The sequence below is a fragment of the Peromyscus leucopus genome, chromosome 22 (assembly GCF_004664715.2).
Source record: "Peromyscus leucopus breed LL Stock chromosome 22, UCI_PerLeu_2.1, whole genome shotgun sequence".
Taxonomy (NCBI): Eukaryota; Metazoa; Chordata; class Mammalia; order Rodentia; family Cricetidae; genus Peromyscus; species Peromyscus leucopus.
The window spans coordinates 7,544,024-7,570,656 of record NC_051081.1 but is presented as its reverse complement, the minus strand read 5'-3'; the positions used below and the strand labels follow the sequence as shown (position 1 = coordinate 7,570,656).

General features: G+C 46.5%; 1 protein-coding gene across 8 annotated transcripts in view; it reads left to right on the top strand.

The window, feature by feature from the left end:
• Window positions 1-26,581, top strand: part of Akap8l (A-kinase anchoring protein 8 like) — a 33,425-nt gene extending 6,844 nt beyond the window's left edge. For 2 of the 8 annotated variants that reach the window (XM_037197900.1, XM_037197897.1), the window contains exons 3-15: window positions 4,677-4,709; window positions 4,961-5,018; window positions 5,121-5,201; window positions 6,913-7,366; window positions 7,448-7,544; window positions 7,629-7,699; window positions 7,975-8,038; window positions 8,906-9,014; window positions 10,430-10,571; window positions 10,660-10,765; window positions 10,962-11,092; window positions 25,821-25,916; window positions 26,012-26,581. In XM_037197900.1, coding sequence (XP_037053795.1) covers window positions 4,677-4,709; window positions 4,961-5,018; window positions 5,121-5,201; window positions 6,913-7,366; window positions 7,448-7,544; window positions 7,629-7,699; window positions 7,975-8,038; window positions 8,906-9,014; window positions 10,430-10,571; window positions 10,660-10,765; window positions 10,962-11,092; window positions 25,821-25,916; window positions 26,012-26,566 — 1,997 coding nt within the window. In that variant the 3' untranslated portion in view covers window positions 26,567-26,581. Of the gene's footprint in view, window positions 1-4,676; window positions 4,710-4,960; window positions 5,202-6,912; window positions 7,367-7,447; window positions 7,545-7,628; window positions 7,700-7,974; window positions 8,039-8,905; window positions 9,015-10,429; window positions 10,572-10,659; window positions 10,766-10,961; window positions 11,093-25,820; window positions 25,917-26,011 lie in introns of all 8 variants that reach the window. The other 6 variants (XM_037197898.1, XM_037197896.1, XM_037197899.1 and 3 more) reach the window with 5 other exon arrangements.
• Window positions 26,582-26,633: the final 52 nt, after the last annotated feature.

The window sequence follows — 26,633 nt, the reverse complement described above, 5'->3', positions numbered from 1 at the left end:
TCTGTGTACCTCTGGCTGTCCTGGAACTCACTATGTAGACCAGGCTGGCTTCAAACTCACAGAGATCCACCTGCCTCTGTCTCCCAAGTGCTGGAATTAAAGGTATGTGCCACCACATCTGGCTTTTTTTAATCTTTTTAAAAAACTGTCTTACTTATAATTTGTTTGCTTTTGCACATAAAATTTTAAAGTCATTGCATCATATTTTATCAAAATAAATCTTGAAGAGATTTTTGTTTTGTTTTGAGACAAGTTCTCACTGTGTAACCCTATCTGGATTGGAACTTGCTACGTAGACCAGGCTTAAACTCACAGATTTGCCTGCTTCTACCTAGTAAGACTAAAGGCATTTTGTACCACCATGTTTAGCCATACACTGACTTTTTAATTAATTTATTTTCATTTTTAAAATTTAATTTATATGAATGTTTTGCCTGCATGTGTATCTGTGCATTGTCTATGTGCCCGGTGCCCTCAGCAGCCAGGAGAGGACATTGACTCTCCTAGTACTGAAGTTACATCATAAATTCTGTGTTGAAGGTAAAGCCACGGAACATGTGGCGACATACAGATTAATAGAAATGGGCTAAGTTTAGTTATAAGAGCTAGCTAGCAAGAAAATTGAGCCATAGGCCATGGCCATGTTATTTGTAGTTGAAAAAAAAAAAAAAAGCTAGACTGGTTCCCAACTCATAGAGCTCTACCTGCCTCTACTGCCCAAGTGCATTATGAGTTTTTCCTCCAACTTACTTTTCCACTAATTTTAGCTGTGCATGGCTGGGCATGACTTTAATCCCAACACTCAAGAGGCAGAGGCAAGTGAATCTTTGTGAGTTTGAGGCCAGCCTGGTCTACAAAGCAAGTTCCAGGATAGTCAGTGGTGCTGTTACACAGAGAAACCCTGTCTAGAAAAGAAAAAAAAAAAAAAAAAAAAATTTCTGTGTTGATATCTACCTGTGTTTTAGTTAGGGTTCTCTAAAGGAACAGGACTAATTGACAGTGTGTGTGTGTGTGTGTGTGTGTGTGTCTACATATTAAAAGGGGGGTTATTAGAGTGACTTATAGGCTGTGGTCCAGGTAATTCAACAGTGACTGTATCCTGATGGAAAGGCCAAGAATCTGGTAGTGTCCACAAGACTAGATGTCTCAGCGGGTCTGGTGCTGGAGTCCTGGAGGATTCTTCCTAGGGAACGTCTGGTCTCCAGTCTGCACTGGACTCTTGAAGAAGAAGGGTCTCAAACCAGCGGAGGAGTGCCTCAGCAGCAGGATAGAGGAGCGTGCCAGCGAGAGGGAGGGCAAGCAGGCAAACAGCAAAAGCTTCCTTCTTCCTTGTCCTTTTCTGTGGGCTGCACCACAAGGTGTGGCTCGGATTTAGGGTGGGTTCTGACCTCAAGTGATCCAGTCAAGAAAAATCCCCCACAGGCTGCCCAGCTGCTTGGATTTTAGTTGATTCCAGATGTCAAGCCCAGATGACAACCAGCATTAGCCATGACAACCTGGTTGTCATCTCGCTGGGCAGGTAGATTATAATCCTTCATGTTGATCCAGTAGAACATGTTCACCTGGTCTGCTGGCATCTCTTAATATGGTCTTCTTCTTCTCTTTTTGAGACAGGACCTTGTTTTGTGTCACCAGATGGCATGGAACTTTTGCCAGTCCTCCTGACTTTCCTCCCTCAGTACTGGGATTATAGGTGCAGAGGACCATACTCAACTTTCTTTCTTTTGAAATTTCCTCTGATAGCCAGGTGTGGTGGCACACGCCTTTCATCAGCACTTGGGAAGGAGAGGTAGGCATATCTCTGTGAGGTTTGAGGTCAGCCTGGTCTACATAGCAGGGCAGCCAGAGCTACATAGTGAGACCTTGTCTCAAAAATAACTATGCCAGGTGGCAGTAGCATTTGCCTTTAATCCCAGCACTGAGGAGGCAGAGGCAGGTGGATCTCTGAGTTTGAGGCCAACTTGGTCTGCAGAGCGAGTTCCAGGACAGCCAGGGCTCCACAGAGAAACCCTGTCTCGAAAAACCAATTCATACATACATACATACATACATACATACATACATACATACATTTCCTTTGTCAACCATGAATTTATTCCCTCTAGACAGAGTCAGTAGAGATGCCTTTTCTCAAGAGGCAGGTCTCATGGATGCACATTCTAGATGTAGCTTCTTTCTGAACAGCTCCCTACCCCCACCTCCTGAGAGTCCCTCAGAGAGTTGCAGTCATTCCAGGTATAGCAAGTAGCATGTAGTGAATGTTTGCCCAAAGGGACTCCTGTAGCTCGTGTAGGCATTAAACTTGGGATCCTCCCAAGTAAGTGGGATTACAGGCCTATGCTTAACATCTGGTGGCAGTCCTGTCATAGGAGGCCATTTGTCTATCCCTGAAATGTAAAGTCGCCCACTGACTCACTCCCACTGCCTTTCCTTGTATTACCTTATTTGGTTCTAGTAGCTCCTTGGTAGCGAAAGCCTGGATGACACTTAGAGCCTGCCCCACAGAGTCCTAGTGTGTGTGCTTGACTCCCAGTCCTGTCTCCTGAAAGCTGATGTTCACTGTTTGTGATACTGTCAGCCTGTGGCCAGGCTCTGAGCTCTGATTCACTCGTGACTCTGCTGACCTTCTTTCTTGCCTGTGGAAATGGCTCCTGGATCACTCTTCTCTTCTAAGGTCTTTCTCTTCTGTATGTTCTCTAAACAGCAAGCAGCATTCCAGTATGAACAGCATCTATGGGCTCGGTTGCTCTGAGATACTTGTTGCACAGACACATGGTTTGGGTTTTCTCATCCTGAAAGGATGTTTGCTTTGTGAGTTCTCATGCCACAGTTTATTAAATGAAGTAGTCTTCTAGAATTTCTAACTGGTTTCCATCTTCCTCCCATTTTGTTGTGTGCAGCCCAAATGCAGATGGTCTCCACTTAGTTTCCCTGTTTTTGTCATTGACTATGCTGTCTTCTCACTGCAGTTTGGTTTCCTGTCCAAAGATAAGTATGGTTTGTCTGTCAGTGGAGCAGAGATAGCATGCACTAGGAGGTGACTGGGTTCTCACCAGAGGTATGAGCAAAGTGGGCATCTGAACTATGTGTCCCTCTGGGGAATCCCATTGACTCAATTCTCAAGTGGCTTTTGCACCTTTGGACTTTATTCTCCAAAAGGTGTGGATTTTTACTACATATGATCAGACCCAGAGTACATTTAGTTTATGATTCCGATTGTTCTTTCAAAGACTTTTTAAGCTAGGGGTTATGCTTCCCCCAACCCAAAGTGTTTTGTTGTTGTTTGTTTTGTGTTTTGTTTGGGGAGGGTTGTTTTGTCTTTTGGATTTGTTGTTGTTGTTTTTGAGACAGTTTTAAAACATCCAAAACAGAATCTCATAACCTGGAACTTCCTGTGTAAACCACGATGGCCTTGAACTCATAGAGTTCTGCTTGCCTCTGCCCCCTGGGATTTTTTAGGCAGGGTCTCTCTCTGTAGCCTAGGATGGCCTGGGACTTACTATGTAGCCTAAACTCGTTTGGAACTTGCACAGGTCCTTTTGCCTCTGAAGTGCTAGAATTACAGATGTCCATCACCATGCTTGGTTCTGGGAGCTGCTTAATGTCCTTCCCCTGATGAACTGTGCACCTAGATAGAATGGCGTCATTCAAGGACTTCGTGGCCCTCCCTGTTAAGGCAGATGTTTAGGGTTCCTGGACTATTTGTTTCTCTGCTCCAGTTGGGTGATAGGGTGTGTTGCATGGCTTTTCCTGGGGCACTGGGAACAAATGTCTATACCTTAGGTATGACACTAATAATTGACCAAAGGAAGAAAATCCAGTCCAGGTTAGCTTGGTGAACTTGATTTTAACTGGGGTTACTTACAGAAGATGGGTGAGGGGTTATTTCTAGGAACACGTACAACTTACAGGCATCTCCATCACAGAAGCGTTTTCCTCAAAGCAATCATTAACCGTTCATATGTCCTTGAGCAGGGAAGGAGCCTTGTGTGCTGTTCACCACTTTCATAAGTGAATTAAAGTAGACTCAATCTTGCAGGATATCATGAGGGCAGTGACACCTGATCTGACTTTAAGACAGCAATGGCAATGTAATACGCAGAGGACAGAGTTCCACAGCAGGGTGATGATTTCATTGTGAATATGTACTTTTTGTACAATAGTTTGTAATGTTTATTCAGTCAGTAAGTCAGTCACCAGTCAGTCATTCAGTCATTTGTTATTTTGTCATATAGGATAAAACTCTGAGTTTTATTCCTAGACCTCATAATTAGCTGTGTCCAGTATGTTTATATACAAGGCTGCTCAGGGCCTTGCACATGCTAGGCAGACACTGTAACCTGCAGTCTCTGAGGCACTGTGAGCTCTTTGCTTCCTCCAGTTAGTGCTTATCCACAAGTGGGAAGGTCTTTTTCTAAGTCTGTAGGGAAGGAGTGTAGAAGCCAAGTTTATTACCTGAGAGTGTTAGAAACAAGAGGCTCCTTAACTACCACATCCCCGGAGCTGAGTATCAGGGGCAGGGAGTGGCCAGGTATGTCTGTCTGGTATTGTTCAGCACCTTGGAAAGTTGAGTCAGATACTGAGAGCAAGTACTTTGGAATTAAATTGTATTAAGCTTAAGTTCATATTGTACTAGAAGCTACTATAGGAATAACTGTCCTTTTTGCTTTCTGTAGGATATGGAACTTGGAACTCTGGGACAAATAGAGGCAAGTATCTGGCCATACTCCTCTCCTTTGGACGGTACCAGTTATATTTCTCTAACTGCCCATGTGGTCAAGCAGGGTTTAGGTGGGTGTCTCCAGGGCTAGCACAATGAGAAGGCCTACCCAGCCTCAAGTGGCTAAGAGTTCCCCTAGCTTGTTTTTGACCAAAACCACTTTTTTTTCTGTTTGTGTCTGCTTCCTCCTCCCTTATCCCCACCCCGGCTATCTCTACCCCTCTGTCTCCCTATCTGCAGGCTACGAGAACTATGGTTATGGCTATGGCTATGGCCAGGATAACACCACCAACTATGGGTATGGTATGGCCACTTCACACTCTTGGGAAATGGCTAGCTCTGACACAAATGCAAACCCTAGTGCCTCGGGTAGCGCCAGTGCCGATTCCGTTTTATCCAGAATTAACCAGCGCTTAGATATGATGCCGCACTTGGAGACAGACATGATACAAGGAGGTGTGTACGGCTCAGGTGGAGAAAGGTGAGTTGGGGTGCTCCTAGGGGCTAAGGTTCTTCAGGGTTAACACTCCTATCTGCTGGGATCTTTCCGGAACACTCCTTGGTGTCTGCTTTTTCTCTCCTTGCTCTGTGCTCCCCAGACGCTGTGCTCCTAATGAGGTCCATTGTGCTTCCCTTTCCTGACCTGCCGTCTTCCCTGCTGACCCCATGGCCAGCTCCCCTGTGTGCAGGGGAACAAGCAGGCCCCAGTTGTCTTTACCAAACCCACAGAATGGCTCCTCAGGAGTAGAGTACCATGACAGTTAGGTATTCAGTCTACATTTTAAATCTTGCATAGTGCCAGGGCAGGGCAAATTGGGTTTGCTGAGAAGAATGAGATAAGCCTTTGGGGCTAACCTCTTGGAGCCCAGTCATCTCCACCCAAGAAGTTAGGCAGATAAGAGTACTTCATGGCCACTTGCTGGTGTCTTATAAGTGTGTACTTGTTGAAAGCATCCCTGGGGCAAACTTTTGTCCTGGTTTTATAGATAGGGCTAATGAAGTGCAAGCGGGTCACAGCCTTTGCCTGAATGTAAATAAATGAATGGTAGGACTGCGCCTTACCCTCAAATCTGTCCCACTGCAGAGGACCCTCCATGTGTGTGGTCATTGGCTGAACTGGTTTCAGTTTGGTTCAGGAGTGCTTGTGCCATAGTAAGAAGGGCACATACATTTCTAGCATAGGATGAAGGGACACTGGGTAGCTTTGAATGATAGATGAGGAAGACCAGACAGTGAGGGGAGGGGGGCTGGGCTGGTCGCTGGGAAGACCAAATAAAGCCCCAGGGCTCCTGAGGAAGAGCAAGAGACTTGGCTTACATGGTCCACACTGCTGCAGGGCAGCTTGCTATACCGTGATGCCTTGGAAGTGGTGCCTGGGATAAATGTCAGATGCCTTATCTTTTGCAAGTGTTGATGCTTCCTAGTGAGGCTTGGAGAAGAAAGTGCAGAGAGGGCCCTGTACCTGTGAGGTGTGTGGGAAGTGAGCCTAAGCCCGGGCTATAGCTGAGGGTAAACCATCGCTGTATCTCTGTCCTAGGCAAGTGGTCCAGCCTCCTTATTAGGTGCTGTGTTGAGTTTTTTGTTTGCCTGTTTTCAGTGCTAGAGCTAGAACCCCCAGCCTTGAAGCTGGGCAAGTGCTCTACAGCTGAACTACAAACCCAGCCTTTTCTGACCCTTGGTAAGCTCATACTATCTCCTAAGAAATGTTCCACATTTCGTATCACTTGTTCTGGGTAGTAAGAGCTTTATAGGATTTAAAGATACCCCCAACCATCAAAGATGAAACTAGCCCAGTGTTCTCATAGGTACTGAAAAAGCATTCATTGTGCTTGGCTCTGCTCATAAGGAATAGCTTTGGCCATTGTAATTACCATAGATTAAATATTCTTGAAAGGCTGTGGAAGCAGCCTTGAACTCAGTTGGATAAGAGCTATCCTTCCATCTGTCACTCTTTAGGGTCCCCAAACAGGTGCATGGCTCTGTTCAAGTTCCCCATGAGGAGCTCTTGCTGCCTCTGATCTTCTACTGTGTGGTTTTTCTGAACAACAACAAGCCTATCTATCTTACAGAATTTTCTGTTGGGCTAAGACTGGGAGTGACTGAGCAGGACAGGGCAAGAGCAATAGGCTAGGCCATTTGGAGTTGAGGAACTCCAAGGGCCTCTCCCTGATGCTTGCCATGTGTCTCCACAGATATGACTCCTATGAGGCCTGTGACTCAAGGGCCATCCTGAGTGAACGAGACCTCTACAGGTCTGGCTATGACTATGGCGAGCTTGACCCTGAGATGGAAATGGCCTATGAGGGCCAATACGATGCCTACCGTGACCAGTTTCGAATGCGTGGAGGAGATACATTTGGTCCAAGGGCTCAGGGCTGGGCCCGGGATGCCCGGAGTGGACGGCCAATGGCCTCGGGCTATGGGCGCATGTGGGAAGACCCCATGGGGGCCCGGGGCCAGTGCATGCCTGGTGCCTCCCGGCTGCCTTCCCTCTTCTCCCAGAACATCATCCCCGAGTATGGCATGTTCCAGGGCATGCGTGGTGGGGGTGCCTTCTCTGGTGGCTCCCGATTTGGCTTTGGATTTGGCAATGGCATGAAGCAGATGAGGCGGACCTGGAAGACCTGGACCACAGCTGACTTCCGGGTGAGTAAGCTGGCATACCTCTCCTGACCTTTGCTGGGGTATGGCTACCACCTCTAACTTGGCTCATTCTTTCTGACCCAGACGAAAAAGAAGAAGAGAAAGCTGGGTGGCAGTCCTGATGAGCCAGACAGCAAAGCTACGAGAACAGACTGCTCAGACAACAGTGACTCGGACAATGGTGGGTTGGGCAGCCTGGGGTCCTGCTCCCTGCTCCCTGTCCCCAGGGGTCCCCTGGACTGAGCTGACTGTTCTCCCTTTGCAGATGAAGGCACTGAGGGGGAAGCCGCAGAGGGTACTGAGAGTGCTGAGGCTATGGAGAAAGGTTCCCGAGCAGTAAGTCACCCTGGGCCCCAGGCTCTTGCTTTCTGCAGGTGGGGCCTAGGAGGCTTTGCTACAGGGGTCACGGGCCATGTGGTGTCACCTGTGTGCACGGGTAGTGAGTGGCTAGCACACTAGCAGTGTGTTTCCTTGGGAGAGATGGGGATATGCAGGCCTCTGTGCAGCAGATGATGGGAAGGGGATGATGCTCCTGGTCCTGACCCTTAATCCTTTAGAGCCAGTATAAGTAACTGCCCTTTAAAAAGTGGAATTTTAAAATTGTGTGTTAGGAAGGAGAGGACGAGGAGGGAAAAGAGGATGGGAGAGAAGAAGGCAAAGAAGATTCAGAAAAAGGTGAGTTTTCCAGGGGTGCCTAGGTACTGGGGAGGCTCTTCCAGGTGCTTGTAGGGGGAGGGATCCAGCTGAGGGCAGGGTTGTGGCAGAAATATGGCTGGCTGGGGACCTTCCTTATGGGACTAGGTATTTGTAGGAACGGCCTCATCTTATTTGTGCCCTCCCAGTCTGCCTGTTCTTCCTAAGCGGAGGTTATGGATAGTGTGGCCCCCAGCCTAGCACTTTGGTTTTGCCTTCAGGTGGGGGCAGCAAGCAAAAAATGTGGGGAGCCCCAGGCACACCCCCTCCCCTTGGTCCCTCAGTAACACACAGTTCCGAGTCCTCAGTGGCTGGTGTCCGAGCTGGGACCCTTGGTGCAGTTTTTACGGCTCTGGTTTGCGTGTCCTCTCCCTTAGCGCCTCTCCAGCCCTTGTTGGGAGTCCGTGTCCCCCCACCTGAGTGATGAGCGCCAGCAGGTACCTAACAGTAAATCCAGCCTCAGCCCACTGTTGCCGCGGTGCCCGGTGGGGGTGGGCAGGGCCATGTGATCGGCCTCCCTGCATCCCGCCACCCAGTCCCTCTGAACACGCCTGTGTTCCCACCAAGACAGCCTGTCTTTGCCTTCTAGCTTCTCTGCACCCACTCTGCAGAGAGTGAGCGTGTTCCGGAAAATAGAGGGGTCAGCACGCGTACCCCTCTCCTGGTGCCTAAGCCAAATCTACTTCATGCTCAGCCCAGGGCACCCAGCCCTGCTCATGGCCTGAGGCTTTATGTATACAGCTGCTCTCAGATGGACCCTCTGGAGTGGACAGCGGGTGATTCAGCCACAGGCCACAGGGTCTAATCTCTTAGAGTCCTGCTCGTAATTCTGCCTTTCTGTTACCACAGGGGCCCTGACCGCCCAGGATGAGAGCAGCCAGGCCAAGCGCAAGTTGCAGGCAAGCAAGAAAAGCCAAGACAAGCAGAAAAAACGTCAGCGAGACCGTATGGTGGAAAGGTAACTGTCTTCCCTCCGTCCCCCTGACTGCCTCGCTCTGGGGCTGCTACGAGGAGAGCAGGGCCATAGCTCTGCCATCTCGCCGCCCTCTGGCCTCCCTTGGGAGCCGCCACCTGCTCTGCTGTGCATGGACCCTGCTTCCCGCCAGGCCCAGCTCCCAAGTCCTGACTCGTCCCTTGCCCCTCTGTGGCCACCTGGCGACCGCTGCCATCTATGGCCTGAGACCTGGCACTGCTCAGCACCATTACCCAGAAGTTCCAGCGCTAGGTCACTCAGCGCACAAGCCCTGAGGTGCGCAGGGGCCCGATGCCCCTGAGGGAGGGGGCCAGCTCATCAGAGACTCAAGGTCCAAGGCGCCTGTGCCACCCCAGCTAGCTGCCAAGAGGCCGCCGCCGTGCCCAGGAGAGATGACAGCACCAGTGGGCTGTGGCAGCCTCTGGGTCTGCTGTTGGCCCTGCCCACCGGCCCTCTCAGGCCGGGCCTGTCTGTGGCTGAGCCCTTCACGCCCCTTGGTCGGGTCTGTCTGCCCTCAGGGCTCCCGCACTGGCGCTTGCCTCCTCCGCCTCAGACTCTTGCTCTTGCTGGACCTTCCACTCAGCCTCGCCGGCGCCCGGCCCCTGGGCTCTTCAGACAAAGCTGACCCCGTGGCCCAGATAAGGACGTCCGGCAGAGGTAGGGACCCGCCCCGAGGCCTCGGTGGCGGCTGGCCTCCTCCGCCCCTTGCCACGGCGGCCTGTTCCAGCCCAGGCCCTAGACCCCAGGCTTCTGCTGTGGACACGAGGCCCAGACAGAGCACCTCGCCCAGTGATTCCAGGCTGCCCTCTGGCAGGCCAGGCGGGCACCCTCCTTCCAGCTCAGACTGGTCTCTTCTTGGAAGAGGAAGATGAGGCAGCAGGTGCCCAGGCCTGTTGCCTCCCGTCCCTCCTGACACCACCCCCAGGCATTCTGAGCAGAGGATGGGCTGGGCCTTTGAGTCCCCCCGACCCCAGAAGGAAGATGCAGCACCTTTTCAGGCACTGCCTCGGGACTGCGTACTCCACTCTGCACCTCAGAGCCTCCTGGCTCTCGCCAGGGCATCCTTCCTTCTGGTCCCCATCTGGGCCAAATGTACCAGCTCCTGCCCAGCCTTGGTAGAGAGGCCCTCCGACAACCTTCCAGCGACTCTTGGCCTGTTGCAGCAGTAGCTGCCTCGGGTCCCAGCCTCCTGCCTGTGGGAAGGAAGAGTTCTTCCCCTAACCCCTACGTTGCTGTAACTGCAGCCTGCTCCTGACCCTATCAGTCCCAGCCTACCCCTCTGCTGGGACTGCACGTCAGATCGAGGCCTGTTTCAAGGCCTGCAGCTGGGTTGGGTGAAGTAGCAGTGACATTTCCTGGGACCCTTGCAGCCTCATCTGCTTCTTTCCCTCCCGTGGCAGGATCCAGTTTGTGTGTTCTCTCTGCAAATACCGGACCTTCTACGAGGATGAGATGGGTAGCCACCTTGATAGCAAGTTCCACAAGGAACACTTCAAATATGTAGGCACCAAGCTTCCCAAGCAGACTGCTGACTTCCTGCAGGTAAGCTTCTGAGTAGCACATCTGCTGCTGATGTCTCCAGTCTCTGGCACCCCTGGGCAGCTGACACAAACATCTGTGTCTCTGATAGGAATATGTCACCAACAAGACCAAGAAGACAGAGGAGCTCCGAAAAACTGTGGAGGACCTTGATGGTCTGATCCAACAAATCTACAGAGACCAAGATCTGACCCAAGGTGAGGAGGTTCCATCCCACCAGGATGGCTGCCACCAGGTAGGCCCTGCCTGCCCTTCTCTGCTTCTCAGTGCAGTGACAGGATGTCCCTCTGTTCGCTGAGTCTCAGGCTCCTGTAGAAGTGGCAGGGAAAGTTAAGCTCGTCTGATGTCCTTGGCACTTGAGACCATGATGACTGCTTTCTTCCGCCCCTACAGAAATTGCTATGGAGCATTTTGTAAAGAAGGTGGAGGCAGCCCATTGTGCAGCCTGTGACCTCTTCATCCCCATGCAGTTTGGAATCATCCAAAAGCATCTCAAGACTATGGATCACAACCGGAACCGCAGGGTGAGTTGGGGCCCAGGTGTCCTCTTCTGGGGTTATAGCCTCTGCTTACCCATGAAGGACTGTGAGGGAGGCAGGGGCAAGAAGGAAGGCCAAGGAGATACATGTAAACTGTTTGACAGATGTTACATTAAACTGGAGTTTTGTCCTTTTTTGTTTGTTTGTTTGTTTGTTTGGGGTTTGTTCTTTTGGTTTGGTTTGGTTTGGGTTTTTTTGAGACAGGGTTTCTCTGTGTAGCTTTGTGCCTTTCCTGGATCTCGCTCTGTAGACCAGGCTGGCCTCGAACTCACAGAGATCTGCCTGTCTCTGCCTCCCGAGTGCTGGGATTAAAGGTGTGCGCCACCACCACCCGGCTGAACTGAACTTTTAAGGAGCACCTTGGGATATGGGTCCTTCATATACACAAGGATCAACAGCTAAATTAGTTTCAGAAAACAGAGGCCAACAAACAGTACTAATGTGGCTAAAGGAGAGAAGGGAAGTAACTTCAGAGGCTTGCTTCTGTCATTGGCAGTGTTCAAGTGGTCAAGGAAAAGTACCAGTGAGTGATGAACTAGAGACATCTGCCATGAAGGATATAGGAAGCTGGTCTGGGGCCATGTGGATAAGAATGACTTTGGGAATGAAGAAGAGAAATGCTGGCAAAATACAGGGCAACAGGAGCCTTGGATGATCCCCATTCCCAGGAACTGAGTAGACGGTGGTGCTGTTAGGGCTGTGGACAGAAGGACATGATATGTGATGCAGGGAAAGAAGCACACGTAGTAAGAAAATGGGTACATTGTACCTCCATTTCCAGTGTGTTCCCAGGCCTTTTTTTTTTTTTTAATTATGTCCCCTACCCACTGCTAGGTCGGCCCACTAGAGGTCGGTGCCGAGTCCCCCTCCGCCCACGCCAGCTTGCCGCATCTACCACTCGGGTTTATATGTTCCCAGGCCTTTCTGAGGCCAAAGTAATGGTGTTTGTTTTGATGGTGTTTTGTTTTGTTTTGATCTTATAATGTAATTACATCATTTTCTCCCTTTTTTTCCTCCCTACAAATCTTCCATATGCCTCCCCTACTTTGCTCTCTTTCAATTTCATGGCCTCTTTTTCTTTAATTGTTGTTACATATGAGAACGTGTGTGTGTGTGTGTGTGTGTGTGTGTGTGTGTGTGTGTGTTCCTAAGTAGATAAATGCAACCTTCTCAGTCTGCATAATGTTATTTGTATGTTTATGTCTTCAGAGCTGATGTAAAATTGGGTAACCAAGTACTGCACTCTTCCCTAGGGAAGACTATTTCTCCCACTCTCAGCATGTTTTAGTTGCCTGTAGTTCTTGGTCTAGGTTGAGGCCTCTTGAGTTTTCCATTTCACATACGCATTATCTATTGGTTTCATCCTGTCCTTTTCAAATAACGTTTAGGCAGCCATGTTATGAGACTTCATGGATGTAGCTTCTGATATTTCTAGAAGATCCAATCTCAGCATAATTCCCTGTTCCTTTGGCTCTTACAGTCGTTTCACTCCTTCTTCCTCAACGATTCCTGAGCCTTAGACACAGAAGTTTTGTTGTAAATGGATACGCTGGAACTGGGCTCCACAATCTGCATTTTGATTGGCTGTAGTTTTCTTTAATGGTCCCTGACTTTTACGAAGAGAAGTTTCCTTGATGGGGAGTGGAGACTGCACTGAAGCAGTGGGGACAAGGACAAGGATTTAGAATGTAGTTCAGGATGATGCTGTAAGAGTAAAGTGGTGGATGTAGGCTCTCCTCCGAGATCCATGACTTCACCAGCCTTGGTAGTTGTCTGGGTTTCTAGTACCAGGCATGATTTCCTTCCTGTTGAACAGGCCTTAAGTCCCATTAGGGAGGGGAGGTTATGGAAGATGGAGAATGCATGACATTAATGTAGGAAAAATTAGCAATAGCTAAGAAAATATAAAGTCAAAATTGACATAGAGATTTTGCCTTTGATGAAATTACAGGTGAGGCAATTTTAATGCATTTTAAATGCTACATGTTTGAAAGTTTCAGACTAGCCAGATATGATGGTGGTTCACACCTGTAATCCCAGTATGTGGGAGGCCCAGGCAGAAGGGTTGTTAGCTCCAGGCCAGCCTGGGCTATACAGTAAAGCTCTATTTAGAAAGAAAAGTATGTTTCAGACTAGAGAAGGACTAGAAAAACTTCTATATAATAATATTTTGGTAACTGATTACTAAGTTGTAATTGAGGTACATCTATAATAATAATAACAACAACAACAACAGCATCACAATCTGTCCATTTTACAATATACAGATTGTGGAAAGCTGGTGGCACACCTTTAATCCCAGCACTTGGGAGGCAGAGACTGGCAGATCTGAGTGAGTTCCAGGACAGCTAGGACTATTACACAGAGAAACCCTGTCTCAGAAAAAAAAAAAAAAAAAAAAAAAGTACAGTTTAATCTGGGTTGGTGGTACACACCTGTAATCCTAGCACTGGAGAAACTGAGAAGGATTGCAAGTTTAATTCAGCCTGAACTACATTAGACAGTGTCAGGAAGAAAAAGAAGAAAGGAAGGGAGGGAAGGAGGGAGGGAGACTGGGAAGGCAAGGGTAGAAGGGTAGCTCAGTTGATAAAGAGCCTGGTGTGCAAGGGTGCAGACCTGTGTTCCGATCACTTACTGTAGATGTTCCTTGGCTTGCTTGGCTGGTGGCCATGTCTTCTGGGAATTTACAAAGCTTTCTTTTCTGTATGATTCTCCTGTGTGGCTTTGTTTGTTTGTTTTTGTTTTTGTTTTTCTAAGACAGGGTTTCTCTGTGTAGCCTTGGCTGTCCTGGAACTCACTCTGTAGACCAGGCTGGCTTCACACTCACAGAGATCCTCCTGCATCTGCCTCCCAAGTGCTGGGATTAAAGGCGTACAGCACCACTACTATTCTATGTAGTTCTTATAAGGGCACTTGTCACTGGATTTAAGAACTACCTAGATAATTAGATTAGTTACTTTTCTCATTGCTGTGACCACTTAAAGAAGGTAGAGTTTATTTTGGTTCACAGTCCAAAAAGCAGTCCATCATGGTGGGGAAGCCATGTTTAGCAGGAGTTTGAGACAGCTAGTCACATTACATAACACCATGGAAACAGCCAGTCTTGGCTTCTTATCTCAGGTCCCAGGGACACAGAGACAGGTAGATTCCTAAAGCTCTTTGATCAGCCAGTCTAGATAAATTGATGAGCCTCAGGTTCAGTGAGGATCCTGAATCAAAAAAAAAAAAAAAAAAAAAAAAAAATGGTGGAGAGTGATAAAGACAGATAGCCAACATCTCTAGCTCCTACACACAAGTACACATACACTAACTAGTATACACGTGTACACACACTACATACACATCCTATATAGACACAACTTTTTTTTTTTTTTTTAAATTAGAATTCAGTGGTTTTGAGTCGATCCCACAGACCACAGAGTTCTGCAACCACACCACAGTTGACTATAGAATATGTTAGCTGTCACCCACCCCTAATGTTTTATCCAGCTCTGGTCCTAGGGAGTTTCCAGTTTCCTGTGTATTTACCTATTTCTAACATTGTCTATAGATACTTATACAATGCATGGTCTGTAATTGCTTCTTTCTCTGTGAGCATGGCATTTTCAGGGATCTCTACATTGTAGCATGTACCAACTTCATTCTTTGTATGAATTAATATATTCATTGTTTAAATATACTAGGTTTTTCATTTTGTTTTGTTTTGTTTTTTTAAATACACTCATCTTAGGCAGTGGTTCTCAACCTTCCTAATGCTGTGACCATTTAATACAGTTTCTCTTGTTGTGGTGACCCCCCACCATAATATTATTTTAGTTGCTACTTCATAATAATTTTGGTATTGTTATGAGTTATAATGTAATTTTGCTATTGTTAAGACTCATAATGTAAATATTTGATATGTGACCTCTGCAAAAGAGTCATTCAATATCCCAAGGGGTCATGACCCACAGGTTGAGAACCATTGTTCTTAGGCATTTGGGTTTCCACCTTTTAGCTATAATGAATAATGCTCTTGGGAACATTTATTTACAGGTTAATGTGTGGACATGTTTTTTATTTCTCTTGGCTATATACCTAGGAATAGAATGTCTGTATTAAAGTGTAATTCTTAATTGCTTTAAGCAGCTATGAAATTGTTTTCCAAAGTTGCTGTACCATTTTATATACTCACAGGCATCATGGGAGTGTTCCAGCTTCTCTATAGTCTCACCAGTGTTATTAGTTTGAGACAGATCTCAATAGCCCAGACTCACCTCTCTAGGTAGCTGAACTCCTACTCCTCCTGTCTGGAATTATAACCATGTGCCCCGTGCCAAGTTGACAGTAGTGTTGGAGATGGAACTATGGCTTTATGCATGCTAGGCAAGCAAGCAGTCTGCCAGCTGAGCTACATCCCCAGCCTTTTCAACCATGTTTACTGCCTAACACCTGGTCTAGCCATCCTAGTGAGTAAAAAGTGCTACTCGTGGGTAAAAGTCTACTCAGGTTCCTGGATCATTTAAAAATTGTGTTCTTCTCAGTTTTGTATTGCTTTTAGATGGTTTTTTATTTGCATTGCTGAGGATTGAATTTAGGACCTTTTTCATACAAAGCTAGCACTCTACTAACTAAACTATATCCCCAGTCTTATAATTCTTGGTATATTTGAGACACATATCTCTTATATGATAGGATTTGCAAATACTTTTCCCATTTTTTTGGGTTTTTCCACTTTATTTTTTCCAGACAGGGTATCACTGTATAGCTCTGGCTGTCCTGGAATTCACCATGTAGACTAGGCTGGCCTCAGAGAGATCCATCTGCCTCTTTCTCCCAAGTGCCAGGATTAAAGGCATGTACCACCATGCCCGGCTATTTCTTTCACCTTAATATGTCTTTTACTTGACAAAAGGATTTGTTAGTTTATTGTTGTTTTAAATTATTTAAATGTTATTTTTAAGTGTGTGTGTGTGTGTGTGTGTGTGCGCGCGCGCGCGCGTGCACACATATCTGTGGAAGCCAGAAGACAGCATCAGATTTCCTGGAGCTAGAACTACAGGTGTTTGTGAAACACCTAAATGTGAATACTAGGAACACACTCGGGGCCTCTGAAAAACCAATTAACCCTTAACCCTCGAGTCATCTCTCTAGCCCCTCACAAATGGTTTTTGTTTGTTGGTTTGCTTGCTTACTTGTCTGTTTGGCCATGCTGGAATTGAGCAAACCTACAACTTTGTACATATAGGCAAGCATTTTACCACTGAGTGACATCCTCACCTGTTTTATTTTGAGGCATGATCTTACAGTGTAGGTCAGGCTGGCCTGGAATTTGCTTGGCTGCCCCTAAATGGCCTAGAATTGAAAACCTTCTTGCTCCAGCCACCTGATTACTTGGATTACAAGCATGCACTGTCATGGCCAGCCAAAAGTTTAATATTGATAACATCCACTGTCTCTGTTTCTCCTTTTATTTTTTATGCTCAGGGTGTTATTGTCTAAAAATGCACTAAACTAAGGTCATGTAGGACCTCCACCTCCATTCCCACCCCATTTTGAGGTGGAGTCTCACTATGTATATGTCTCTGGTTGGCCTTGAACTTGGCTGTGTACAAAGATTAGCTTTGAACTTGTGGCAGTCTTCTTGTCTCTGCCTCTTGAGTGTTAATATTCCACGTGTGAGCCACTGTGCTTAACCCTTGAGTTTTCTGGTTTCACTGTTTACAGTTAGGCCTTAATCCACCATTTAATTGTTTTATTGTATAAAGTCAGGACCTAATTTCATTCTTTTGCATGTGAATATACAGTTATCCCAGTACCACTTGAAAGACAGTTCTCTTCCCCTGTAAATGACTTGCCCCATGTAGAAAGTTGACCATAACTGTATGGGTTTGTTTCTGGACTCTAAATTCTATCCCATTGTTGTTGGTTCTTTTTTTTTGGGGGGGGGGGGTTGTTTATATGTTGTTGTTGAGAGGAATTCTCACTCTAACTTGGGCTAGTCTTGAACTAGAATTATTATTTGTGTCTCTGCCTACATGCTGGACTTGTTCTGCCTTTATATTAGCTGGTACCATAACTTCATGATTAAATTTAAACTCGACACTGTTTTCAAGAATGATTTGGTTATTGTATGCTATTTGGTTTTTGGATTAACTTGTCATTTTCTCTGAAAAACCTTGTTGGTATTCTAATAGAATTATGTTGACTTTTAGATGAATTTGGGAAGTCCTATTATTTTACAATATTGTTTTCTGTTACTTCTTGGTACCATGGGCAGAGTTTAGTTTTACAGTGTTGTCTTCTAATTGATGATTATTTGTCGGGGGGTTGTTCGTTTGTTTTTAATCTTTCTTTCCTTTCAAGGGTGTTTTCAAGGGTATGGTGGCATAGTCCCTTAATCCAAGTACTCAGGAGACAGAGGCAGGTAGATCTCTTGAGTTCAAGGCCAGCCAGAGCCAAGTTGACAGTTTGTTTTCTTAATGCATTTCTGTTGTGTTCTTACTGCCTTCGGGTTTCTCCTGCCGGGTGAAACATCAGCTTGTAAGTGAGGATTTATTTTTCTCTTGTTGCTTTCAAGCTTTTTTTCCCCCTCTTTTTGTTGTTGTTTTATTTTTCTCGAGGCAGAGTTTCTCTGGGTATCCCTGGCTATCCTGGAACTCACTCTGTAGACCAGGCTGATCTCGAACTCAGAGATCCAGCTGCCTCAGCCTCCTGAGTGCTGGGATTAAAGGCGTGTGCCACCACATCCAGCTTAAAATGTGCTTTTAATTGCCACTTTGAAGTCTGATGAAACTGCTAGGCTGTGGTGGCACCCATTTTGGTGATTGAGTTCTCAACAATCATTCGGTTACATGAGGAGAGCAGTTGTATCAGATCACTGTAAGAAACGGACTTCTGCTGGTGGTTGGTGGTGGCAGCAGCGGTAGTGGTGTCAACACAGGACTTTAATCCCAGCACTTAAGAGGCAGAGGCAGGCCAGTCTCTGAGTTCAAAGCCAACCTGGTCTACTGAGCGAGTTCTAGGACAGCCAGAGCTATGCAAAGAAACCCTGTCTCATAAAAACAAAACTAAAAAAAAAAGGCATTATGGCCGGGCGGTGGTGGCCCACGCCTTTAATCCCAGCACTCGGGAGGCAGAGGCAGGCAGATCTCAGTGAGTTCGAGGCCAGCCTTGTCTCCAAAGCGAGTTCCAGGAAAGGCGCAAAGCTACACAGAGAAACCCTGTCTCGAAAAACAAAAACAAAAAAAAAGGCATTATGATGAAACTGACATCCAGTTACTGTCATGGATTGCTTCCTGTTTGCTGTTGTTTAGGGGTTTTTTGTTTGTTGTTTTAAACATGGATCAGTTTCCTTTGGATATCTCATAATCTAGATGTTTTAGAAACCACATTGTGACTGACCTCTCCGAGCACTGACCTTCACCCTTCACATATGTAGCATCTTGTTAATCTTTGCTTACCTGTGTGTTTAATGACTAGCCAAATTCTGGTTTGTTTTGTTTTTTTCCTTTCTGTGGGTGTTGGAGTTAGACTCCTAGCCTTATACATTCTAGACAAGCTCTCTACTACTAAGCTACATTCTCAGGACAAGCCAAATTCTTTAGTGAAGTATCTGCTAATGAGGTCTCTTTCATCCCTATAGTGAGAATTTGATGTTATCCTCTGAGGGAGGAAAACATGGGCATGTTACTGCTACCACAAAATGAACCACCTAGAGTGGGTTTTTTTTGTTTGTTTGTTTGGTTTGTTTGTTTGTTTTTGGTTTTTCAAGACAGGGTCTCTCTGTGTAGTTTTGTGCCTTTCCTAGGCCAGGCTGGCCTTGAACTCTCAGAGATCTGCCTGCCTCTGCCTCCCGAGTGCTGGGATTAAAGGTGTGGGCCACCACCACCCGGCACCTAGAGTGGTTTTAAGCCATCTATCTCTTTCCTAGTCACACCAGCTAATGAACTACATTAATTTCGGCTGGTTGGTTGTTCTTTTGTTTTTAGCTGTGCCCTGGAATTGAACTTGCTCTCTAATCTGAGCTGGTTATATCCTGGCTCTTGGACTGAGGTGTGGCTCAGTGGTGGCATGTCTCTCTAGCATGTATTGATACCCTGAGTTCAGCACCCATTTAACCCAGTTTGGGCTTCTTACGGCGTTAGTTTTTGATAATAATTATCTGAGATTTATTCTCAATCCAGGGAGGCTGTTCTTAGCTCTTGTGCTGGTTCTTTGTGGCAACATAGCCAGCCTCAAGTTGATTTCTATCACTCTATCCTCTAGACTCCTTCTCCACATTCTCCATTGGCTTGAGAGCCCTTCATCTTGAACTTCATTCTTGGTGATGAAGTCCATCCCTCTGGGAGATACTGAGAGTTCGCTGCTCTAAGTGGGGGGCTTTCCCACAGCAGAATTGGAGCCGAGGCTGAAGGGTGAAGCCAGAGAAGCACTTCTCTTTGTGCTACTCTGTAACTTTTAGAGATGAAGGACATGAACTGCTGATCCTCTCTCTTAGCTTCTTTCTCAGCCGGGCCTTCCCTTATGAACAGGCCAAGGACGTGTGGCCCTTAGATTCTTACCATGCTGTGCCCTAAGCAAGCCTTGGCTGTTGTATGGCAACTACACTATTATCTCTGCATCTAGAACCGAGCCTCAGTAACAGGTAGCAGAGGCAGGAAGAGAAATGTAATTATTGCTGTCACTGGTCAATTTATTAAGCATTTCTTCATCTACTGTTTGTCCTTTAGAACATTTCCAGAGACTTCAAATAGTAGGGTTTGTTTTTAAGTTTTCATCACTTTCATTAGAGCTTGGAATCCACAGAGCCCTCAGGCTTTTGTCCTAGAAGTCTGTCAGCTTTAAGTAAAATTTTAGGCTTTCTGTTTGTTACTGTGTGTGTGTGTGTGTGTGTGTGTGTGTGTGTGTGTGTGCGCGTGTGTGCGCGCGCACGCGCTTTGGAGGCTAGAAGACAACCGCAGTATGTCATTCCTTAGTCACCATGAACCCCCTTCCTGCTGCCTGCCTTCTTTCCTTTCTTTTTGCTTTTGTCAGTCTCCTAACTGGCCAGAACCCACCAAGTAGTCTCAAGTGCGATGGCTAGCAAGCCCCAGGGACCAGCTTGTCTGCACTTCCCTATGCTAGGAGTACAAACACATGCCACCACATCCACTTTCTTTTTTTTTTTTTTTTTTTGAGACAGGGTTTCTCTGTGTAGCTTTGCGCCTTTCCTGGTGCTCACTTGGTAGCCCAGGCTGGCCTCGAACTCACAGAGATCCGCCTGGCTCTGCCTCCCAAGTGCTGGGATTAAAGGCGTGCGCCACCAACGCCCGGCCCACTTTCTTATATAGTGTCTTAGGATTGAACTCAGGTCCTCATGGAAGCCATCTCCCCAGCCACTGCTTGTGTGTGTGTGTGTTTTGTTGTGTTTGAGATTGGCTCTCACTGTGTAGCCTAGGCAGGCCTTCAAGTCTCGGTATCCTTGCCTCTACTTCCAAGTGCTGGGATTACAAGAATTTGCCTACTACACCCACCTATGAAGGCTTTTTAACTTTAATTCCAAAAATCAGATCAAATAATACCAAGATGAAACTATAATTAGTTTGCTATTAAAGATGGGAAGGTATAAAGTTAAACATATAGTAAATTATAATTAGCCACTGGGCAGTAGTAGCACACGCCTTTAATCCCAGCACTCAGGAGGCAGAGGCAAGTGGATCTCTATGAGTTCCAGGACAGCCAGGGCTGTTACACAGAGAAATCCTGTCTTGACAGTGGGGGCAGGGGGGGGGGTACATGTGCATCTTGTATCTGAACTGCAAGGGAGACTCAGTAAGAATCTAGCAACATTCTTGAAATAAAATACTGGAAGGGAAAGTGTACACAATGTAACAGTAATCTCTTTTAAAATTACAGTTATTCTTTTGTTTATTTGTGTATGGTGGCATGCATGTGTACTAATTCTACACACATGTGGAAATCAGAGGACAACTTTCTTGGGAGTTAGGTTTTCTCCCTCTATCCTGTTCGTCCCAGAGATAGAACTCAAGTCCCTAGACTTGGCAGGCTGTACCTTCACTCATTGAAACCATCTTACCAGCCCTGTGGTAACATTCTTAGAGAAGGCAAATGATTATAGCAAAGTGATCTTAAAGTTAGTAGAACATGGTAAGGGGTAAGAAGATGGGATTTAAAATATAAAAAAATGGAATGATCAACAGTGGCCAAAATACTGGACAAAGGACAGTTGTGAGTTCAGGAACTTGCTAAGCAAACTAAAACTTACTGCAAAGCCAATACAATTTAATATTTAAAAAGATAACATTGGCCTGCGGTGGTGGCTCGCGCCTTTAATCCCAGCACTTGGGAGGCAGAGGCAGGCGGATCTCTGTGAGTTCGAGCTAGCCTGGTCTACAAAGCGAGTTTCAGGAAAGGCGCAAAGCTACACAGAAAAACTCTGTCTCGGGGGTGGGGGGTGGGGGGGTGGGGAGTGGGGAGTGGGGAGCTGATGTTGGCCAGTGATAAAAACTAGACAGAGTCTGACAAGAGCCCTGTGTGTCTCAGAACTCGGCATTTGCTTAACTCAATGTTATTTACATGCAGGTAGGACCAGAGGGGTCTGATGAATCTCTCTGAGTTTCAGAAAGCCAGTCTGGTGTTATTCTAATCTCTGTCTGGATCTGGGAAAGAACCTTATAGTTGAGTAATGAATAATTTGTCAAGGATAAGTAAAGGTGAAATAAAAACCTAAGGTTGGCTTATGTCTAGCCACCAAATGACTAAGAAGAAAACTTGTTCTGTAGGGCCCTTATGGAGGTCTGAGTATATGTCTGTGTGAGTGAGATTGTGTGCTGAGATCAAGTCCAGGGTCTTACACATTCTATGCCAAATTACATCCTTAGCTCTGGATTTTAAATTTATTTAAAAAAAAAAAAAAAAAAAAAAGGATTTCTGGGTCATGGTTGTACACACCTTTAATCCCAGCACTTGAAGACAAAGGCAGGTGGATATCTGAGTTCGAGATCAGCCTAGTCTACAGAGCAAGTTCCAGAACAGCCAGGGCTATACAGAGAAACAAACAAACAAACAAAAGTAGGATTATAGACCTGTATTTCAGTTTAGTAGGAAAATACTAATGTATTTTATAAACTTGTGGAAAAGAAAGCTGTACCCCTGCTTTGTACCATGTACTGAATTCTAGAGATTTTAAATGTGAAAAATAAAAAATCAGGAGATCAGAGAGAAAATTAGATCATGTGTTTACTTGGACTGTTCAAATAAATCTTCCTGAGCAGGCCAAGCAATCTAGAAGCTAAGGGAGTTGACCTTATAGAAACTCTGGACAGTTATTTCAGTGTGCACATCAGAGCACTCAGGGTTGCTGGTAACCAAGGTACCAGAAGAGGGAACATTTTTTTTTTTTTATCTGACAGCAAAAATTTAACAACCAATGCTGAGAAGAGGCAGGTAAAAGGGATCTGTGTAGCCTGATCTTTCTGCCTCTGCTTCTGCAGTAGCTGGTACACATGCATTCAGGCTGTTTTCTTCCTGAGTGCTATACAGTCTGTTGTTTTAAGGCTAGTGCAGTTAAGTGTGAGTCCCTATTGGACTAGAGGCTGAAGGAGGCACTAGATAATCAATCAGGCACTATCACTTGGGATTTTTGTTTGTTTGTTTGTTTGTTTTTGGTTTTTTTCAAGACAGGGTTTCTCTGTGTTGTTTTGGTGCCTGTCCTGGATCTCACTCTGTAGACCAGGCTGGCCTTGTACTCACAGAGATCCGCCTGGCTCTGCCTCCCGAAGGCATGTGCCACCACCGCCTGGCCCTTGGGATACTTATTTGGTTAGAATTAAAAGCACCAACCTGAAAGTATATAAGTTGTACAGTATTTTTTGAGTATTTCTCCTGTTTGGTCATTATGACCAAAACCTGGAAACAGCTGTGTTTCAGCTTCTAGACACAGAGGGGCCAGGACCGGACAATGTATTGGCCAGTGAGAATTATTGTGGAACTACAGTAGTATTCTGATTGTATGACCTTAACCTGTTACTCAGTACACTCAGTCTGTTAATAGATAAAATGTATAAAAAACCTCTGAACGCAGATGAGATGGCTAGTAGGTAAAGGCACTTGTTGCCAAGCCTGGCAGCCTGCATTTAAGCCCTGGTACATACAAGATGGAAAGAGAAAACCAACTCCCCTTCATTCTTTCTTTTGTTTAATGATCACGTTTGTACTCCTACCTCTGAAGAAATGACCCAGTATGTTGATATAAAGTCTTCCAGATACAGTGACTCAGATGTGATAGTGCAAATCTGCAATTCCAGCACTCAAGAGCCAGTTTATAAACCAGGCATATTCAAATGTTCCTATAATCCCAACACTTGGGAGGTTGAGGCAGGAGAATTGCCACAAGTTTGAGACACCAGCATGGACTACATAGTGAACTCAGATGAGCTTGGCCTACAAAATGCCTCAAACAAACAAAAAATAATCCCAAGGCAACCAAACAAGCCCCCCAAAACATGCTAAACTACCACAGCAAAACCTTGTCTCAACAAAACAAAAGGTCGAGACTTCATACTATTTTGCCAGCAGGGCCTGATATAGGAGGAGATGCAGGGTATTCTTTTAGATTTAATGGTTTGCCTACTTCTCCACTAAATAACATAAATGCTTTCCAGTTCTCCTACAACTAGTAAATATACATATTTCTAGGGTTTCTTTTGTTGTTGTTGTTGTTTGTTTGTTTGTTTTTTGTTTTTGAGACAGGGTTTCTCTGTGTAGCTTTGGAGGCTTTCCTGGAACTCACTCTGTAGCCCCAGGCTGGCCTCAAACTCACAGAGATCTGCCTGGTTTTGCCTCCCAAGTGCTGGGATTAAAGGTGTGCACCACCACCACCACCGCCGCCGCCGCCGCCCAACTCATATTTCTAGTTCTTTTTTTTTTTTTTTTTTTTTTTTTTTTGGTTTTTCGAGACAGGGTTTCTCTGTGTAGCTTTGCGCCTTTCCTGGGACTCACTTGGTAGCCCAGGCTGGCCTCGAACTCACAGAGATCCGCCTGGCTCTGCCTCCCGAGTGCTGGGATTAAAGGCGTGCGCCACCACCGCCCGGCTTATATTTCTAGTTCTTAAACTCGGGATAGGAATTACTCAGGCAAATTTGTACTTCTGGTGTATTCTCTCAAACAGCTTTCCAAAGTCTGTAACCAACTGATCCATCAGTAGAGAAGTGTCTCTTTTCAACTTTACCATTATATGTTTCTTTATGTCCAGATCCTATGAGTTAAAAGGATGCACAATTTTTTGTTTGTTTATTTGTTTTTGTTTTTCTTCACTGTGTAACAATCTTGGCTGTCCTGGAACTCAATTTGTAGACTAGGCTATCCTCAAACTCATTGAGATCCACCTGCCTCTTCCTCCTAAATGCTGGGATTAAAGGCAGGCACCACCACTGTCCAATGATGCACAACATTTAAATAAAGTTTCATCTGTATTCCAGTTTTGTTTTAGTATTTTTGAGGCAGTCTTATGTAACCCAAGGTGAACTGACTATATAGGTCAGCCTGGCCTTGAACTGGCAGTGGTCCTCCTCGATGCCTCTTGAGTGTTGGGCTTACAGGTGTGCTTATAGAGTCCTTAGAGACTCTAAACAACCTCCCAGGGCTTGGTGGTGCATGCCTTTTTAGTCCCAGCACTCAGGAGGCAGAAGAAGGTGGATTCTGGGTTTGAGGCCAGTCTGGTCTACAGAGCGAGTTCTGGGATGGCCAGGGCTACACAGAAAAACCCTGTCTCAAAATAACAAAAACAACAACAACAAAATAAAACCACAGACAAAACCCAACCTCCTTGTGTGCTAGGACAGTTTGCTCCTTGCGGTGTGTGTGTGTGTGTGTGTGTGTGTGTGTGTGTGTGTGTGTGTGTGTCTGTGTGTGTGTGTGTCTGTGTGTATGTATCTGGGAATTGAACCTGAAGCTGCAGAAATACTAAGTAAGCAGTCTATCACTGAACACCTCCAGCTTCCTCCCCCTTCTTTTTTTTTTTTTATTATTCTCTGTTTGTTTTGTCTGCATATATGTATGCTCACCATGCAAGTGCCCGGTTGCCCTTGGTGGCCAGAAGGGGTATCAGATCCCCTGGAACTGGAGTTAGAGATAGTTGTTACCCACGGTATGTGTGCTGGAAATCGAACCTGAGTCTTTGAAAGAGTAGCAAGTGCTTTTACCACGGAGCCATCTCTCCAGCCGTCTTTTTGTTTTCTGAGACATAGTCTAAGTTGCCCAGGTAGCCTTGAACTCTGAAGTCTAGGTAGGCCTTGCATTTGGCTTTGGGTAGCTGGAGTTAGTTTGTACTATAGTTTCTTTGTAAGTAAATCAGATTTCACACAGTAATTGTGGTGTGGATAAATGGAGCATTTCAGCAAGATCGGACAGTCCTAGTTACTTCCATGCTTTTTTTTTTTTTTTTTTTTTTTTTTTTTTTTTTTTTGGTTTTTCGAGACAGGGTTTCTCTGTGTAGCTTTGCGCCTTTCCTGGAACTCACTCGGTAGCCCAGGTGGGCCTCGAACTCACAAAGATCCGCCTGGCTCTGCCTCCCGAGTGCTGGGATTAAAGGCGTGCACCACCACCGCCCGGCTTACTTCCATGCTTGTAGAGTGACTGGACCTTAGGTGTAGTTATTGGTGAAATCTGAGCCTCAGCTGGGTTTGCTGGACTCCCAGAGCAGCCTCACCAGCCCTGTTTGCCCTACCCATAGCTCATGATGGAACAGTCCAAGAAGTCCTCTCTCATGGTGGCCCGCAGTATTCTCAACAACAAGCTCATTAGCAAGAAGCTGGAGCGCTATCTAAAGGTGAGGCAAAAAGGCCAAGGCGCTGTCCTAGCCCTTGATCTCTCTTCGTGGGCCTCGTCCCAGTACCTCCCCTGTCAATCCTTCCTCCCTTTAAGGTCTCCATCAATTTCTACAGGGTGAGAATCCTTTCACCGACAGCCCGGAGGAGGAGAAGGAGCAAGATGAGGTGGAGGGTGGCGTTCTGGAAGAGGGAGCATCAGGCGAAGCTTCAGGGCTCGCAGAGGGCGTGCCGGCACAGCCCCCGGTTCCCCTGGAGCCCGCCCCGGAGACTGCAACACCGCCACCTCCACCGCCTCCAGAGGAGGAGGAGGGCGCAGTACCCCTGCTGGGCGGGGCGCTGCAGTGCCAGATCCGAGGGATCCCGGGTCTCGACGTGGAAGACGACGAGGAGGGCGGTGGGGGTGCTCCATAACCCGTTCCGAGAGTGGGCAGGGCTCGCGTGGCCGAGGCTGGGAGCCCAGCTTAATAAAGTGCTTTCCTACCCCAGGTCTCTATTTGTGTTGTTCCTGACTAGTGAGGGCGGGGCTCTGGAAAGTGTCCGGAGTCTAAGTGCGCTTGCGCGCGGGTGGACGCTAGAGCAGCTCACGCGTGCGCGAACCTGGAGGCTCTTGCGCACTAGCTTACCCTTGAAACCCAACTCCATAGCCTAGCAACCCGGAAGGCTAGGCGGGACGGCGGGGGCGGGCTCAGTTGGAGGCCAACCAATGGTAGTGCTCA